Source organism: Lutra lutra, chromosome 4, assembly GCF_902655055.1.
Source record: "Lutra lutra chromosome 4, mLutLut1.2, whole genome shotgun sequence".
Lineage (NCBI taxonomy): Eukaryota > Metazoa > Chordata > Mammalia > Carnivora > Mustelidae > Lutra > Lutra lutra.
In genome coordinates, this window is record NC_062281.1 from 184,877,606 (window position 1) to 184,895,924 (window position 18,319).

General features: G+C 53.9%; 1 protein-coding gene across 1 annotated transcript in view; it reads right to left on the reverse strand.

Annotated features, from left to right (window-relative positions):
- The window catches only part of IGSF21 (immunoglobin superfamily member 21), a 234,600-nt gene that overhangs the window by 122,497 nt on the left and 93,784 nt on the right, over nt 1–18,319 (reverse strand). The window contains exon 2 of the mRNA XM_047728755.1: nt 13,697–13,809. Coding sequence (XP_047584711.1) covers nt 13,697–13,809 — 113 coding nt within the window. The remainder of the gene's footprint in view (nt 1–13,696; nt 13,810–18,319) is intronic.

Sequence of the window (18,319 nt, forward strand, 5' to 3'; positions counted from 1 at the left end):
GGGGGAAGGGAAGAGGAAGGGAGGAGAAAGGAGACATCCCTAGATTGTTGGCCACGTAACCTGGTGGATGGGGATACCATTTACTGAGATGGGGAAGAACGGAGAGGAACAGATTTGGAGGAGAAATCCAGAATTTTCCTTTGACCATGTCAAGTCTGAGATGTTTTTGAGATATCTTGTGGGGGGTGGGGATGTCTAGAGATTTCGAGTATCAGCTGCTGTTGATCTTTTGCTGAAAATTCTTCAAAAGTCCCTGTGGCTACAATCCAAGTTCCATTAGATGGGAACCCCAGATGCCGCACGTCCTGCTTGAGTCTCTGACTGCCTTTAGCCTCCTCCTCCTGCCCCAGCCCCCACCTCATCCTTCACCAGCACCTGATGGCTGGTCCGGCGGACCAGTCCTCTGGGCCTTTGCACCTGTTCCTCCTCTGTTTGCCATACCCTCTGTCCCCTCCTCCTTGCAGAACAGCTCCAGACCAGGGCGGGGGACGCCTTGCCGTGGCTCTGTGACATCCTGCATCCTGCCTCTCGCGGCAGACGGTGAGTCAGGGACGGCCTCTCTGTGAAGTGCCTGCACCCGCCACGGGGGTCTGCTGGGAGTCGGTTCTATGCCAGAGGGAAGGACCTGGAAACCTCGGTCAGCCAGAGCATGCGGATTCAGACAGGCTTCATTTCTCTCCGTCTCCCTGCGTGACTTGATATTCACAGAGTAAACAGGGTCAAAGGGGAATGTTTCAGCCACTTCAGGAAATAAGCAGCTTTCCAACACCCTCAATTATTTTGGAAACACCTGCTCACATATAATTAATGTGCCAATTAAAGTGATTATTACCACCATTAAAGCAGGTCCCCCAAGAACCACCACTTGACAACACTTGTTTAGATTCATTTACGTTCCTCCTCCGCCTGCAGAATAATATTATTAATAATAATAGGATAAAAATTCCATTTCTTGAAGAAGAGTCTGCAGCTCAGACTTGCCACTACTCCAGGCTGCCTGCCTCCATCACGCACGGGGCTCCTGAGGGCGAAGCGCCACAATTCGAAGACTCTGCCACGGACGGGACCACCATACACTCTCCCACACTCGCCACAGGCACCTGGGCAGCTCTGCCCCGCATGAGCAGAGAGCTCGGGGGATGGGCACAGGTCTGGTCCCCTCCACCTGTCGGCTCTGTGTGCGACTGCATCATCTCTGCGGGGGAAAGCTGCTCTCTCTGGGGGTCCCCCTTCCAGGGTGACGCCCCTGTGTGGCTCTGCAGACATGCCCCGGCTGTGTCATGAGGACAGCCACAAGCAGCCAGGCCCAGACATCTCCAGCCCACTCCACTCACCTGGCCGGCCCTTTTCCCCAGAAGGAGGCTTGGAGCTTCCCCAAGGGGGATCCCAATGCTTCCCCGCCCTGGCAGCTCCGTGGACCAGCCTGGGAGCCAGGAGGGCCAGGTTGTAGGGGAAGTGAGACAGGTGGCGGACAAACTCGCTCTACCCTACTGTCCTTAAGGCTGGGGGCTCGTTACCCAACCTCTTGGATGCTCGGTGTTCTCGGCTCTAAAGTGGACAAGACGACCGGCGTCCAGTGGTTTCCATGAGGATTCAGTGAGGTGACCAAGGACAGCCTGACACGACTTGCCTTGTGCCACGGGATGGCATTAACAGCGATGAATATGGGGAACAAACAGGCTCTCCAGGTTACGGGGCTCAGCCCTTCTGAGAGTCCAGCCCTGGGATTGCCTGTCACTGGGGAGGGGGGGCACCTCCAGGATGGCACTGATAGCGTTTGGTGGCGCCTCTCTGAAAGCGTGGCTCTGGAGTCAGGCAGTAGGGTTCAAAGAGAGACGGGCCACTCTCCCATAGCACAACGGCGCCTCACTTCGGGATCCCAGGCTCCGAAATGGGAATCGCGGTGTTCAGGTAGCAGGGCCCATTCTTCCTCCCCAGCGGGCTGCCCTCTTCCTCCCCCAAAGCTCTTGGAGTCTCATTCCGGGGACATGGGGAGACCAGCCTGGAGAGGAGGCAGGGGCCACAGCAGGCGACAGCAGGGATCCCGGTTTCCATCATGAGAATGATGGGGACACTGCCCTGCTGTGTTGTGGGCAGGGCGATGCGGACTGAGGGGTGCTGGACATGACCTTGGGTTGCAGAGTGGTCTTCCGGATCCAGTCTTCCCCTCTTCCTGGTTCCCAGGCATCTGCTGCTTCAGCTGCTTTGAAGGCTCACTCAAGGGTGGGGCGCCCACACGTGTGTGACTATCGGGACAGCCACAACCCACCCCTCTCCTGGGAATCTAGAACTTTCCAGGAACCTGGTGTCCCACCCTGGATGTGTGGCCTTACCAGGCTGGGTGAATGCTCCATTTCCTGCCTTGTCACGTTGTCCTTGCTGGGCAGCTGGACTGGATACACCATAGAACTCTAGAGCTGAATGACAGCGTCATCCTGCCCTGCACTCACTTGGACCAGGAGGCCAGAAATCCTGTCTGTTGCATTTTTGACCCGTGGCTATTCTAACATTTGCTTAGAGCCTTCCAAGGCTGGGGGATCTCTCCAGTCCCCAAGACACCCTATCCCTTGTTGACAAGCTCTCATTGTGAGAATATGTGTTATCTCATCAACTAAGAGTTTACTTCTATGTCCCTCAGAACCACATAAGCCCTTCATTCATTCACTCACTCATGAATTCATTCATTCTCTAGGTATGTGCCTGGCCACAGGAACAAACAGGGTACCTGGTACTTGTCAACAGAGTTTACATTCCAGGAGAAAAACATTCCATGGTTATAATTAGTCGCCCCCTCGTGAGCTCTCAGCTAGCAGACACCAAGCCTCTTTGGGGGGGGGGGAGTTACCACAATTTCAAAGCTTTTCTTTGATCACCTTTCATGGAATACCCATTTCCCTGCTTCACTGCAAGTGCTGTACAAACAAGGCCGTGCTGTTATGTCGTTCCTACACAGTGCTCTGCTCCCAGCGCTTAGCACACTGGATGCTTGAGAAACACCTGTCTTCGAAATGAGCATGTGAGTCCAGGGTGCTAGGTCAGGAGGTAGACTTCTGAGTATTCTGAGACCATTAAGAGAATCTAACTCAGCCTGGTCACAGTGGTTGAATGGGGAAGAAGCTGGAAGGAGAAAATGCATGGGGTAGGGGGAGGTCTCTGGGAATGACCTTGTAGCTGACCTTGGAGAGCAAGTGGAGTTTGCCAGCTGGAGCAGGTAGAGGATGACGGCAGTGCATGCATCAGCACGTTCCAGGAACTGCAAACAGGCCATAAGATGGGAGTGGTGGGCCCATTTGGGAACATGGTAGGAAGCATTGATGCAGAAATCAGCCAACGGAGCTTGAATCATGAAGGACCTCGTATCCTGGGCCTGTGACCTTGAACATGGTCCTTAAGGTGATGGAAGCTCTTGCGAAGGGTGGGGTGAGAGGTGGGAGTGCAGTCATCAGCTGTGTGGTTTGGAAAAGTGCCAGGCTCTGCCTATCTGCAACGGGGGGGACTGTCTGAATGCCCATGGGCGTCTCTGAGTGCCCTGGTAAGAAGGCACAGTCACCCTGAGAGTGACACACCCCACCAGGAGAAGGTGGGCCAAGGAGGAGAAGGAGGGACTCGGAGGGGAGGAGGATCCTGGGCTGGTGTTTTATCGAAAACATCCCTCATTTCAGCCACCTTACTTTCTATCCCAGGCGTGCTGGAGTGCAAGTTCACTTTTAATCCTCTGCGACAAGTTAAGTCAGCCCCTTGTCACTTAAACCGAGCAGGGCTAAGTCAGGCCAAGGCTGCAGGAAACCGCACTCTGGGCTCAATATAGCTCCCGGAGTCCACTGGCTCAGAGCTTCTGCATCTCTGATGAGGAGCGCCCAAGCCTCGCTCTGGGAGCGCACAGTGCCAGCCGCCTCCCCAGCTTAGCATCCTCTGGGGGAAGGAGGGAGGCTGGGTGCAAGGTGGGAAGGAGACAGCACATTCCATACACACCAACCCCCGCTTCACACTTTTATTTTCCTGATGAAGAGTCTGAGGCTCCGAGAGGGAAACTGGTTTGCTCAAGGTCACACAGCAGGATGTCTGGCCCCAGACCCCTGCTGTTTTCTCTTCTGTGCACTTGGTAAGTGAGGACAAACTCCCAGGACTGAGCTAAGCCATCAAAACATCTTCTCAGTCCTGTATGAAACCCTCCCGGCAGAGAAACGGTCTCATTGCCAATATCAGAAACTTGATCTTAATCCTCCAAAGAGGATGGATTTCTCTGCTCAAAATACCACCCCCACCCGCCCACCTTGTGCCAGGGAGAACGGTGACATATTGCCAAAGCCTTTCCTCCCCCGCCCCCTACTTCTTTTCTCCCTCTTCCATCCAAGGGCATCTGTGCACACATCCAGACTGACTGTCCTGCGCTGTCCGGGCTGAGTCCAACCGCCCAACGTTCTTCCCATGTGAGGCTGCCTACAGCACAGTCTTCCCACCAGGTCCCTGGAGAACTCGCCACGGGCTCTTTAACTCAGCCTTGCAGCCCCTTTGTCTCCTAGATCCATATTGAATGTGGCCCCGGGTGACCCAAGGGTGGAGACCCTGCACGTTTCATTCTCTCGAGCACCTGGACACCTGCTCTTCTGGGGCTTTTCAGGGGGACATCGCAGACCCCTCTGAGAATACCTGGCCCCTTCTCTCCCCAACCAGAACCACGTACAACATTTTGGGCATACTTTCCAGAGTCCAGAAGCTTATTAAATTACTCTGGAGGGATCCAAAGATCCCACGTAAGGACCATGGCCCTGGACTTGGCCAGCACCATGGCACGTACTGGAGAAACAGATAAATAAAACTCAGCGGTGGATACACAAAAACGAGATGCGTAACTAGGATACAGGTGACACGTCTCTAATGGAAGTCTGTACAAAGTGCTAAGGAACTGGCGGGAGCTCCAGCTTGGTGAAGGATGTCTGGCCAGGCGCACAGAGAGGATTTAGTAAGCTAAGCGAAGCCTTTGTCCCCTGCTCTGTGGGTGAAGGAAGCAGCTTGTCTGCAGAGCATCTCCTCTGTTTCCACAAATCCCTGTAAGATGCTTGGGAGAGGGCGATCAAGCCCGTTGGCTAGATGAGAAAACGGATCTTTACAACGTGCTGAAGCCTGGCGGGCCTGGAATCTCTCCCCTGCGGGCAGGGCATCCTAGCTCTTTCAGTCCTCTCCCTGAGTACCGCGCTCTGTAGGGAGCAGAGCCTCAGGGAGGTTGTCGGATGGTAGAGCTGGGATCTCTCCTCCAAATACCACACGCACTGCAGAGTTACTCTGGGATCCCCAAACTCTCTGGGCAGCCACTTTCCCATTCTCCAGGAGGAGAGCAAGGCTGCCGCCAGGTCTGGGCTGCCAGGCTGGGCAAGTTCGGAATAGACAGTGTAGCTGGTAGCTTATGAAAGACATACACACGGAGAGGGACCCAACAGAAGAAACGGAGTCTTATTCTTATGTTACGGCAAAGGTTTGTCCGGAAGATCAAGGTCAAATTCCCTGAAGAGCTAAAACCTCAAGGCCACACCGCTGCTAGCCTCTGGGTAGCCTTCAGCCTCCGTGCCTCCTTCAGCCTCCTCATTCCAAGGAGGCTGCTCTTGTCTGGGTCCCCAGTGGGCTCCATGTGTCTCGTCCTAAGTCATCTTGTCACAGCACTGGACAAGCTGGCTCTTCTCCCTTGGGCCTAAACCCCCATGCACTTGGCTTTCGTCAAACCTGTGGCTGCTCCTCTTCAGCCTCTCCCCGGGTCTACTTTTCTATCTCTAAATTTTGAGTGCCCCAGGGGCCAGCACTGGGTGCTCTTCTCACATCCCTTCCCCCCATCCTCCTGCCCAGGCCCACCAGCCCTATCTGAGGCTCCCTTGCTCCTGCCCAGGCCCACCAGCCCTATCTGAGGCCCCCGGGTATAAATCTCCAGTCCTGATCTCAGTCCGGAACCCCCGACTTGTAGCCTCAGCAGCTGCTCTGACAACTCTATCCCCATGTCTTTGAGGCCCTGGGAACTTAACCCAGGTGACGGGGAATCCCTGCCAGCCCTCTCCTCCCCCGACCCCCCGCTGCCGTGCTCCCAGTCTCAGGAAATAGCACCCTCCCCCACACCTAGTTCCTGGAACCCGAAAGCCAGGAGTCACCCTGAATCTTCCTTTCCTTCCTCCTGTCAGCATGAGCAAGCCTGCTACAGGCCACCTGCAGGTCACGGCTGGACTTCTTTCCTTCCCACTAACTCCAAGGCCCCCATCCTAGCTCTTACCCCAGCTGCTGCCACCCCTTGCCTGTTACTGCTGGACCAACCTCCATGCAGTCCCTCTGACTCCAGTCTTGCCCTCCACTCCATCCCCTCCACTCCACCTTCTACCCACAAGTGACCTTTTAACAAAGTGAACCAGATCCCGTTACTCCAAACTCTCCAAAAGCTGCCCTTGGAATAACTCCAGACCCTGTGCCCTGGAACACCAGGCCTGGCAGGAAGGGTCCTGCTTGTCTGTCTGTCTCGCCTCATCTCTGAACTCCCCACAACTGGCTACATTCCAGCCCCGCAGGCGGACTTCCTTTCTGTTCTTTGAACGTGTGAAGCTTATTCCCAGGACAGCTCCTCTGCAATGTGCACCTCTCTCTCCTTGGAATGTTCCATCTCCTTCCCCCGGCAAGCGGATTCTTTGTTGCCTTTGAGGTCTCAGCTTAAACGAGTCTTTTCCTGACCACTCAATCCCTTCCCATCCCACCGGACTATTTCAAGCCTATGCACTGCTCTTACCTTTGTCTGGTATTTTTCCTCTTTGTTTCTCTTTTTAAACCTCTTCCCCCAAGCTCAGCTACAGGAGTTCAGGATCTTGGTGTCCTGTTCCCTGATGCACACCCAGTGCCTAGAACCATCCTGCTCAGTAACTACATGCTGGATCAATTAATCTTGACCGAGTGAAAGGAGCAGCCAGCTTCCATCAGTTTCCCAAGCACCAGAACATGGTCCCTAGCAAGGCTAACGGCATTAGGGTCACCCGGGAACTGGTTCAAAGTAAAATGAACTCAGGCCCCAAATCTCAGCCACTGGCATATTTTTACAGGTCCTTTTGGAAATTCTACGGAGCGGCTGGAGTGGACCACTCCTCACCCTTTACGGCCAAACCACCATTAAAGACCACTGATTGGGGCCACAATAACTGCAATTCACACTCTGACTTCTAGGGGGAGCATCCGGGTTTCTCCACGACTCCACCCCCAGAAGGAGGAGCCCTATGAAAAGGGTCTGGGGTGGAGTCAACCTGTTCCTGAGAGTGGAAGAAATAAGTGCAATGGAAGTAGCTTTGAAAATGTGTATTTACTTCTTTTTGTGTTCTAATCAGCTGTCCTTTGGCAGGCCCTCTCCCTGGCACACTGTCCTTCCTCTTCTGTAACTGGGGTGGTGAGATGGGGCACGGGGCAGTCTTCATCAGAGAGAGCCTGCCCTTTTGGGAGGCGAGGGGGTGAGGGAGAGTGTCCTGGACAAGGCAACTCAGACCAGCTTGGCCCTGGCTCTGTGAAGAATGTGTCTTGTCTTTCTTACTCCTGCCCTCCTCCAGATTTAGGAGCTGTTAGAACAGGATGCGTGGGTCCAGGGGAGGAATAAGGAGCAGTCAGCCTGGGTCCAAGCTAGAGGGGGCCGGAGAGGTGGTCCGGCTCACTTCTCCAGGACTGAGACCTGGTCTCTACTCATCACCAAGAGCGTACCTGCCTTCTCGTCCTTGATGATATCATTGGACCAAATGTCCTCTTGTGATCATCACTTTCTATTTTGGTTTCAGACAACAAAATGTTGTCAAGGACTTACACTAAAAGACAGTCAATGCCAGTAAAAACCATTTCAAAATAACTCTTTGCTTCAGGGAGAGAAGAGCTAAGATCCACTGACATGGCTTAGCTAGGTGATGACATTTCCAAGAATTGAAATCCAGTTGAGCTCACCAGTGTAACCGCAGAGACACAAAGAATGTACCATTCTAAATGGTTGTCTCTCCCTGTCTGCTTTGGGACTGCAGGAGGGAGGATGGAATTCAAGGAATCTAATGATCCCTGGGGATCTTCCCAAAACACTGTCCACTTCAGTTTATAATTTCCTTTCCTCAATCCCTTAAGCCACCAAGAGACATGCTAGGACAATGGCCGCCATTTTGAATAGGTGCCGCAAGGAGTCAAGCCTTGGGTTTGTTAGCTGCAGATGTTATCTCTCAAAGCCTACAACGTAGGTGTTTTCATGCCTAATTCCACATGAGGATTCTAGAATACAGAAAGGTTAGGTCACTGCCCAGACACACACCCTGAACTCATATGCAAGTATCCTGACGTCTCAGCCCCCTTATCCTTCCCAGCCTCATGGGCCAGACTGGCCACAACCCTATCGCACAGGCACTGAGAAGATCCCCTGGGTGGGAGCTCGCCCCAGCCAGGTAGCATCACAGAGAAGGCACCCATACCGTGAAACAAAAACCCAGGCACATGTTCCCCACCAGGTGAAAGTAGCGAGATACAGGGGTCCTGAAAGCAGGGCATTATCACTGCGGCTCTCTATCTCTCCCCTCTCTATCTCCTTCCATGGCTCTCTTTTCTGTGGCCTTGTAACCTGGGCCCAGCATAGCTCTCGGGAACAAATTGTGAAGGAAGAAGACAAAACAAAGGAAAGATGATAAAAACTGCCATGAAAGGTTAAGCTCCCATGATTCTCTGTGGCTGTTTAATGGATTTCTATGATATAAACAGACCTTTGGCTTTGCCTGCTGGGCAGGTGACCTCCAACTAAATGAGTTTAGACAGTATTCCCTAATAAGAAATGTTCCTATTTTTCCCACACTCCACCAAGCCCCCTGAGCATACAAAGACCCACTGTCCCCCGCAGACCGATGCTATCAGCTGTGCACACATGTCCCACCTGAAACACAAGTGGGCTATGTGACACGGTCTGCATTTGTACCCATAGCTCCATCACTTGTTCACTTAACAGACACTTAACTGAGGTGACTCCGCACGAGGCGTTATGGATACAGTGGGGAAAATGTTCAGCCTTGAGCTTGAGATGTTCACCATTCAGTTGACAAAGAGGTGTTTTGACACAGAGTGGGAATAGCTGGAGTATAGGGGAATCATGGAGGAATCATGGAGGAGGGGAACGTCTAGAACTCTGCGGAAGTCAGAGAAGGCGACACAAGCTGAGACAGGATCTCTTTGGATGGCCTCAGTATCTTCATCTGAAGAGCCCTCGTAACAGACCCGGGCTCACAATGTCAATGTGAGAATCAAAGGCAGTTACATACCCAGTGCCTAGCACATAGTAAAGGCTCAATAATATTAGTCACCCAGATTCGTATTTGTAGCATTACTGGAGGATAACTGGGAGCACCCCAGTTATAGATGTGAATGAATAGAAATGATTAAGTAAAGGATATTGTTAATCATTTGTTTTCTAGAACCAAGTCCTGACTTTAATGCTAGGGTAGTTTGCTTTTTAGGTGACCATCCCCTACTGGCCAAGTATGGAATTGCACCCCTGCTCTATTAGCCTCTGCAGCACTCTAGAGAAAAAGCATGAACCTGGGAAATTCCAATTGGGAGAGGAAGCCATACAATGGTAGAGAAAGCATGGGGAGATGGGAGGAGGGCTGAGAGGCATCCTGAGGGTGAAGAGGGCTTTGACAGACAACTAGGATACCCAGGACCTCGGGTGCCTGTCAACCTTCTTGACATCTCTCCGTTTTCAAAAAAAGTGTTCTGAGAATGATGATCGCCCTGCCTATCCCTCCCATGCCCCTCCCCCTAGTCTAATGATGGCAAATACAAACACACAATGAATACAATTCATTTTTCAGAACTTCATGTTAGAGTAAGTTTGCCTAGAAAACTGGTTCCATGAGCAGTCACCTTTATTCCCTTGCCAGGAAAGCACAGAATATTCCAGAGGCCTCTGAAAAAATTGCAAATATCTATAGCACATTGTCCAATAGAACGTTCTGTGATAATGGAAATATTCCATACTTACCCTGTCCAACATGGTAGCCACCAACCACATGTGGCTAGTGAGCTCTTGAAATATGGCTAGCCTGGCTAAAGACATGGATTTTTAATTTAATTTGATCCGATTTAATTCAATTTAAATTTAAATAGCCAATGTGACTAGTAGTGGCTGCCATATTGAACAGCACAGACACAGAGTCTCCTAACTGCAGATGCTTTCTTGAGTCTATTCTATAGTTTTGGCATTTTCTTCTACAAACTGGGCAGACTGTGGGGCAAAGTGCCCAAGGTGCAGGCCCTGGCCACCTCCTCCCTTCCCCTCCCCTTACCCCACACCTAAGACAACCACATGGTGAGACCTTCCCAAACGCTCAGCCAGAGGTCTTGTTAACCCCAAGGGAGTGATCTCTTTTGCTTCAGACAATTTCATCAGCTCTGCCAATCTACCCAAAGAATCCAGTCCATTCATTACATTGCTGAAAGCTCAGGATGATTCCACTGCTAAGATAATGTCTTTAGGACCAGAGGGGAGGCTGCTGGGCTTTACACGTCTTGGGCCATTTTGTACCCACTGGGCTGAGCGGGCAGTGGCGGCCCTCCCCACAATGCCCTGCTTTTCCCTTCTAAAGAGATTGGAGACACAGCCCTGCCTGGGTCTGTGTAATCTATTCATTTCCTTCCAAGCCGGGCTCTGTAAGCTCATTCACGGAGGATGGGCAAAGGAAGCTGGGGAAGCAAACAGACGTACAGAAAACAAACAGTGCTGGACAGCTCCCTGTTTGGGGGGGCCAGCTGCAGCGAGATGGAGGTGGGAGAATGGGGATGCAGAGGCTTGTCTGGTGGGGAGGGGGCTCTGACCAGAGGAGAATGGGGCCCCCATTGCTGCATCTCCCACATCCTCTGGAAACCGTGCCCCGCCTCCACAAGGAGCCTTGGCTCCTGCAGCCCCCATCTTGGTAAGCTCTTATCTCTCTCCATTCAGCTGGCTCCTTGGGAAAAGAGGCGGTGGGTGGGGGAAGGCCAGAGTGGCAGCCAGCAGAGAGAGAACTGGCAGCATGGGGACACTTCCTTGGAGTCTCCCCCCGGCCTCTGCCCCACCCGCACCAGCACAGACAGGGCACGCGAGGTTCCCTTGGTCCCAAGGAGACTTCCAAGTCAGCTGAGCCTGCTCCCTCAATCCAGCTACAGAATCACAAGGGCCCAAACATTTGGCTCCGGTGGGAGATTTGCATGCGATTTGCATACATCTGCATACCCCCTCCCCACTCCAGAGGCACGCAGTCAAAGGATGTGAAATGAAGTAAAATAAATTAATTAGTGCAGCCTACCATAGCCCAGTACACAGGGCCTGACACCGTAAGAGATGCAACTGACTTTTAAGGCAATCAACGTGATGGCAGGCTAGGGTGGAGAGACATCGGGTGGGGGGTTGTGATGGGGGAGTCTTAGCATCAGGGGTACAGATGGGGAGGGAGAGTCCATGTCTGGACTGAAAGCTGGACGTCTTTGTCCTGCCCCATCCTTCTCTCCCATCGTCCGGGGATGCAGGGTGGAGCCCTGTGTTCTGATTTTGTACACCTGGGCCTGCCGCTGGCACTGCCCCCACCCTGGTGGCCCCCTCTGCAGGCAGATTTTCAAAATTCCATTTCAAACCAGAGTGGGGACCGTTGCTTCAAGGGCTGGCAAGGCAATGAGGTGTCCACTGGTCGTTCCCTTTCTGCAAGCGTCATCCCCATCAACTGTTCCCATTGGGTCTCCGGATTCCTCTTTGCCAGCTGGGCGGGTCTTCTGCTTCCCTTCATTCCGATCCCATCTAGGGATGGTGGAGGGAGAGACAGTCCCTTCGTTAGCAGTGAGCTGCAGATAATTTAGCCTGATCCTTCTGCCAGGTGCTAATGAGATGCTCGCAGTGTGTGTCAGCCAAGTAGCTCCCGTATCATGTAAATACGCCTCTTAGTGATTCAGTTCATGGCACTGTTTAGCGTATGCCTTGACTTTCTCTATGCCTGTTGATCTACCCAGGATGGCAATCTCATCTAACGCTGGGGCCCTGCGGGGTGCTCAAAGTCAGGTTCACACCTGTGGGACCCGGGCTGCCAGGAGAGCTTAGGTGGGCTTGGTGGGGGAGGATCCTAGAGGCAATTTCAGGTGGGAGGGGCTATAGTGCTAAGACCGAGAACAGTGATTTTGGTTAAAAGGAGCCCAAGCCACAAGCAACAAACCAGCAAATGAGGAATCAAAGAGCAAGAAGGCAAGAAGGACCGGTAAGGACAGGAGGGTACAAGCAAGGCTAGAGCGAGAGTGAGGAGACCCAGGAGGGCAGATCTGGGTCAGGGCATTGAATGGTGAGTGCGCCCCAGTGGGATCTGCTAACGTGTGTTTCCAAGCTCCACCCTGTGTGTGCAGGGGGAGTGTGATAGTGTGAAGGAGCAAAGGAACCAGTTCCAGAAGCCTGGTCGTCAAACTGCCCATGCCCCACTCCCCTGCACTCCACACTCTGCGCCCCCCACCTGCTCGCTCCATCTGCTCCATCCCGAACCCTTCCACTCAACTGTGTCATCTACGGGTTTCATCTGCAGAAAGGGCAACGGGTTTCATCTGCAGAAAGGGCAATGCAGCAGACAGAGGTTAGACAAGGGTTGTTTTAGCTCGGGGTTGGCAAACCATGGCCGTTGGACCACATCAGCCTACGGCCTGTTTCTGCAGAGCCCACGAACCAAGAATGGTCTTTTACTTCTTTGAATGGTTGAAAATATAAAAAAGGAGAGTATTTTGTGACATATAAAAATGATACGAAATTCAAGTCTCAAGGTCCATGAATAAAGATTTATTGGAACCCCCCCATGGCCTCCCGTTGACACATTGTCTGTGGCTGTTTTCACACTAGAGCAGCAGAGCCGAGTCGTCGTGACACAGACCATACGGTCCCCAGAGAGGAAAATATTTACTATCCGGACCTCACCGACACGTGTTGCCAAACCCTATTTTAGAGCACGGGAGGGAAGTTCTCTGCCTGGCCCGTTCCCAAGATGGCAGCATCTTGCTTTGTGTGAACCTGAACATGGCATGGCAATAATGTCAGTTTCAACTGGACCTTCTCCTGAGCCCCTCCAGCCCCGACTTCCTTTTGGCCAAGGGATACCAGGCTGGGGTGCCCGGTTCAGACACATGAAGGTTCCTATCAGTGGTTGAAAAGACCAACACTTGTGTCCCATACCCACAGCTGCCAACCTCCTGCTGCCAACAGCTGGGCCCTGGACAGGTGGGCAGCCCTCCTCAGACCCAGCTCAGGGTGCCAGGCACCAGGACAGTCCTACACGTCATCGAGTTAGAAGGTAGACTATGTCTGTAATTGGTTTTAAGAAAGCAGGACGCCATCACCCAGAGCCTCATGCCTGAAATTCTAGCCTTCGTTGTTCCTTACTTGTTACACAGCAAACCAGGGCCCACGGGGTGCTCACACTTGGTATTGCTGGGGTTTCCTGAGCATGGGGACATATTAGGGACACCAAGGAGGCCAGAAAGAGAGAGATCCTGAGGACAGAGGAGAAGCCTGAACAAAGCAGTCTCGGAGAAGGGTTTGGGAAGAGGGCAGAGGACAACACAGAGCTGGGACCGAGGACACAGCCAAGCCTGCAGAAGACTCCAGAGGGACTCTGGGGACTCTGCCTTCAGCCCTGGCTGCTGCACGGAGGGGAGAGCTGCGGCGACTTACCCGGTACCACACGATCTCACGCATGCGACCATCCGTCTTGAAGTTACACTTCAAGGTCACGGCGTCACCAGCCACCACGGGTGGGAGAGGCTCAATGTTGACAGTCAGGTAGCCTATGAGAAAAGGAGAAGGGAGGTGAGGGCATGGGAGGAGTAGAAGGGCTGGGCTGACCGGGCAGGGCGGGAGAGAGCTAGCACAGCTGTTGGGGGGGAGGGTGCTGTTCGTCCCGGAGCCCGTGGGATCAGTCCCCGCGCCTGAACGCCACTCACCACTCTCTTCTTCCCTCTCATCGACGACTCCACCCTAAGAACTCCCTGGCCCTTGCGGATCCGTCCAGTCCTAAAACACCACTTCTTGGCATCAATTTTCCCTTCAAACTACCTGCTGGCAGCTGGAGAAAAAGCCTCCGTGTGGTTCTATAAGACATCCCAGAGAAACGGTCCTGTGGCCAAACAATACACCTCCTTCCTTCTCCCCTCTTATCGGGTCTTGATTCAAATTAGCCAGCGAAGCCCCACAGGAAATGACATTGTTGAAATGCATCTAACCCAGGATTTCTCTTAGCCGTCCCTGATGCCTTGTCACCATCCTGTGCTCCAGGGTGCCACGGAACCCACATCGGGAAACAGTGTTCTAGGTGCCCAGACCACCTCCATCCGAGCCTTGTAACCAAATTACTGCTGGTGAAGGGGAAGAGCTCCCTGAGGAGCTCTCCTAGTCTCCCGTTTCACACACAGTGCCACCCAAGGGGAGAGGTAGTTCACCTAAGGGGAGAGGTAGCTCCCCCCGAGGCCACGGTGGCAAAGGGAGGACAATGGCAAAGGGAGGATAATGAGCTTCATGGCCTTGGAAGGAGTCCACCCCCGGCAAGCCCCAGATGCTGTGTCTCGCCCCCAGCTGCCCCTGGTGGCCACCCCCTGGGGCACACTCCTGTCCCCACACCCAAGTCCAGCTTGGTGAGGCCTCTGACCCTCTCCGCTGCCTCCCACAGCCCCATCCCGGAGGCCAGGCTCACTCCAGCTTGGGAGGGGGCCTCATTCTTGGGCTGATAGTCCAGGCCCCTCTGATTGGCTTCCCGCTGGCTGATGTCCATCCATTGACCTAATGGATCAATCCAGTCCGATTGTCTTAATGAGAAAACTAGCCAGAATGGGTTTGGGGATTTCAATTGTGCAAGCAACCTGAATGGATCGAGCCCAGGGCCCTGACCCCTGCCTGGAGCTTAATGGTTACAACACTCCGGGAAGTGGGGGGCAGGGGGCAAACCAAGAATTGAGCTCTACGGGATCAATCTGGAAGCTGGAGTCAGAATCGACTTGTGTGGTACCAGACTTCAGGTCCCAACAGGCCAGGGTGAGGGGTAAGGCAGGAGCTCACCTCCAGGGAGCCTCAACAGAGCCTGCATGGTCCTTGAGAGCAGGGACTAGAACCAGCTGGAAGGACCAATTCTGTCCCCTCCTTTCATCATTCATTCAGGCCCCAAGTTTGCTCCCACCTGTTGTGAGCAGGGCCATGATCTGGGAAGCAGGATTGTCCCAGCTTTGCTCTGTCCTCTAGGCAGGCACAGTTTGGGGACAGATTCACAGATTCCCGACCTGGTCACCCAGGTGGGGGGCTATGGAAGGGGAGGGAAACCTTTCTAGCCTGGACCATCGGGGAAGTCCCCAAGCCCAGCTGGGTCCCCAACCATGACAAACATCCCACCTCAGTGGGATGAAGCCCCAATGACCGAGAAGACTCTGGGCAAGCCAGTCCTAAGCAGGAAATAGTAATAACTGGTCACATTTCCATGGGACCTACTCTGAGGCAGGCCCTGGGCTAAACCACTCATTTACCTGTCCTGACAACCCCAGGAGAGAGGAACCAGTGTTATTCCCACTTTCCATGGGGAAACAGAGAGGCAGAGTAACCCACCAAGATCACACGGCTGTAACTAACAGAGCTGGGACGGATGCCCGACCTTCTGTTCCATTCTGACCACTAGGCTCTATATAGCCTGTCTCCTGATGGGAAAGGGAGGGGAAGGGCTGGCAGACACTTCACATCCAACCCCAGGGAGGAGGCAGGGTGTTGCTGGGGGACTGTGGCAGAATTCCAGTACCTGATCCTGTCTGTGGCCATTCCCAGCCCTGGAGCTCAAGACCAAGAGCTCAAGACCAGAGAGGGGCTCCCTCCCACTGGAAGGAGGTGGGAAGCACACATTCTCGGTTGGGTAAATCTTGCAGCCAGCCTATGGTGGGTGCTGATGGCATGTGCGTGTGAGGCGAGCTGGGGAGGATGGAGGCGCCAGCTTGCAGGGTCGCCATTTGTTGGCAAACCAGGGGGGAATTACAGGTGGGAAGCTGGTGAGGACTGGGGGGGAGAGCTGAAGCTCTGGTAACTGCTGGTTGGGTTAGGGGACCCGCAAGGTGAGGCAGAAGGTCCAGGACACAGGACTCAGAGGCGTGCAGGGTGAGAGCAGTGCAGAGCCCCAGCATAGTGGGGATGGGGGGGGCAGGAGCACATGGGACCCCCGAAGAGGAGATTTAGAAGGAGGGAGCATTAGTGCGGTGCTTCTGATGCCTTAAGCCTGGGAGCTTCTAGTAGATGTTTCAGGCAACGAGATTTCTACGACCAACACAGCACAGAACAAAATTAAGCATGCTCGCCACCCGCGCCCCCCAGCCATGACTCCTCTCCTTCCAGTTTTCTATCTTGCCTTCATTTGTGAAAAAATATTTATTGGGAATCTAGGCAGTCCCAGGCACTCCTCCAGGCACAAGAGATGCGACAGGCAAATCCTACCCTCAAGGAGCTGACGTTCCAGAAGAGGGGACAACAGTCAAATGTGTGAATGATGGGAAACACAGCAGGTGGGACAAATACTATGAAGAAAGTAAACCAAGGCAGAGCATCAGGAGCACTGGAGCAGGGGCTGCTCTGGACCGGGTGTCCCAGGAGGTCTCTCTGAGGGGGCCAGCCTAAAGGCAAGTGTGAGCCATGCATGTATCTAGGGGGAAAGCATTCCGGATGGAGAACGGCACATGAGCAAAGGTCCTAAAGCTGGAGCATGCTCAGGGTCCTCCCTCAGTTTGGGCCAGGGTAGTAGGACATTTTTTCATAACACTGTACACTCTGGATCCTGTCTGACTCAGCATCTTGTAGGAGTAGAACCAGGGTCGGGGGTGAAGGGAGGGTACAAAGCTGAGGGGGGCACCCCGCCCACCGCAGGCCCCTCAGTCCGTGTGCCTCCCCTCTTCCTGACCTTGCTCAGTCCCTTGGAACACACACCAGGAACAGGGCCCTAACCCGAGGCAGAAGGGACTGTCTCTGCTTCCCGAGGTCCCCCTGCTCACAGGGTGGGGGCCAGGGTGAGAGCTCCCAGCCTAGCTGCCCCAGGGAGTCGAGGGAAGGGCTCCAGCCACCATGCAGGGACTAAAACCTCCACCCCGGGTGCGCCACATTCCAGCAGTCCCAGCACCCCGGCTGCCGTTCAGTCACCAGCACTCCCAACAACCTATGCGACACCGTTCTTGCTGCGTGTGTCACACTGGCGTGTAGCTGTCTGTTTGCACATCTGCCTCTCCTTCTGGAATGCGAGCTCCACTAATGTCAGTGGAGTATGAAAATGAGATTTGACAAGGACCGCTTTTGGAGCTCTCCTACGTGTAGGTGGTGTGGGCTCCCCGCCTCCCGCCACCGCCCGGCAAATGCTGCTGTCACCGAGCAGGAATGGCATGGTTCGGGGCGCGGGTGCTTCCTATTCGAGGCCAGGACAAGTCTCAGGTGGTGCATGATGCGTAGGCATGACAGCCTCAGGTCTGGAGGGAGGATCACTGGGGGGCAGGGGGAGGCATGAGGGGAGGCAGGGGAGAGTCAGGCGACAAGGCAATTTTCTGATAGATGTACCAGGAGAGGATCCCGTCAGCACCAATCAACACCTGGATCACAGGTGAGAAATCACCTTTGCAGACGCAGTCACACACAGGAGAGAGGACGGCAAGGGTCCGCGGCCAAGGAGGTTTTTGCAAAAGAAAAACACACGGACGGGAAGCTCTCCTTTAGGTCCGACGAACATTTCTCCAGCTCCTGTTTCACCGAATCCCATCACCTCCTGAACGCTGTTCTCTTCAAGTTCCTCCCTCACTTCCTTTGCTTTGCTTCCCCCACCCATGTGCCTCCAACAAATTTGAAGCCAGTTTCTCCCTCTACCACGTGGCAGTGACCTGGGCAAGCTAGGTGGCCACCACGGGACTCAGTTTCCCCAGGTGTAATGGGAATAATCACAGGTTGGTGAAGCTCTGCCCACATAGGGAGGCGCCCCTGACCAGGGTGAGCGGGCACCGTGCTTCCTGGCTTCCCAGACCTCCATTCCTTCCCACTTCCCACTGTCCAGCTGAGACATCTGGTCCTGGATAGAGGTGGGAAGAGTGATGTCCGACATCTGAAAGTTGGTCAAGGAGTAGGAGAGTCAGAGATGACCAGGGATCAGAGCCAGGAGACCGACATGGCATCCTTCCCCCAAAGCAGAGGACAGGAAACCATAGAGAAGAGATTTGAGCAGGACTGAGGACCTGTCTCCTCCCCACCTGGCTTCTAGATACTGCACAGGTCTGGGCTGGTGGGAAGGAGCAACTGAGCAGG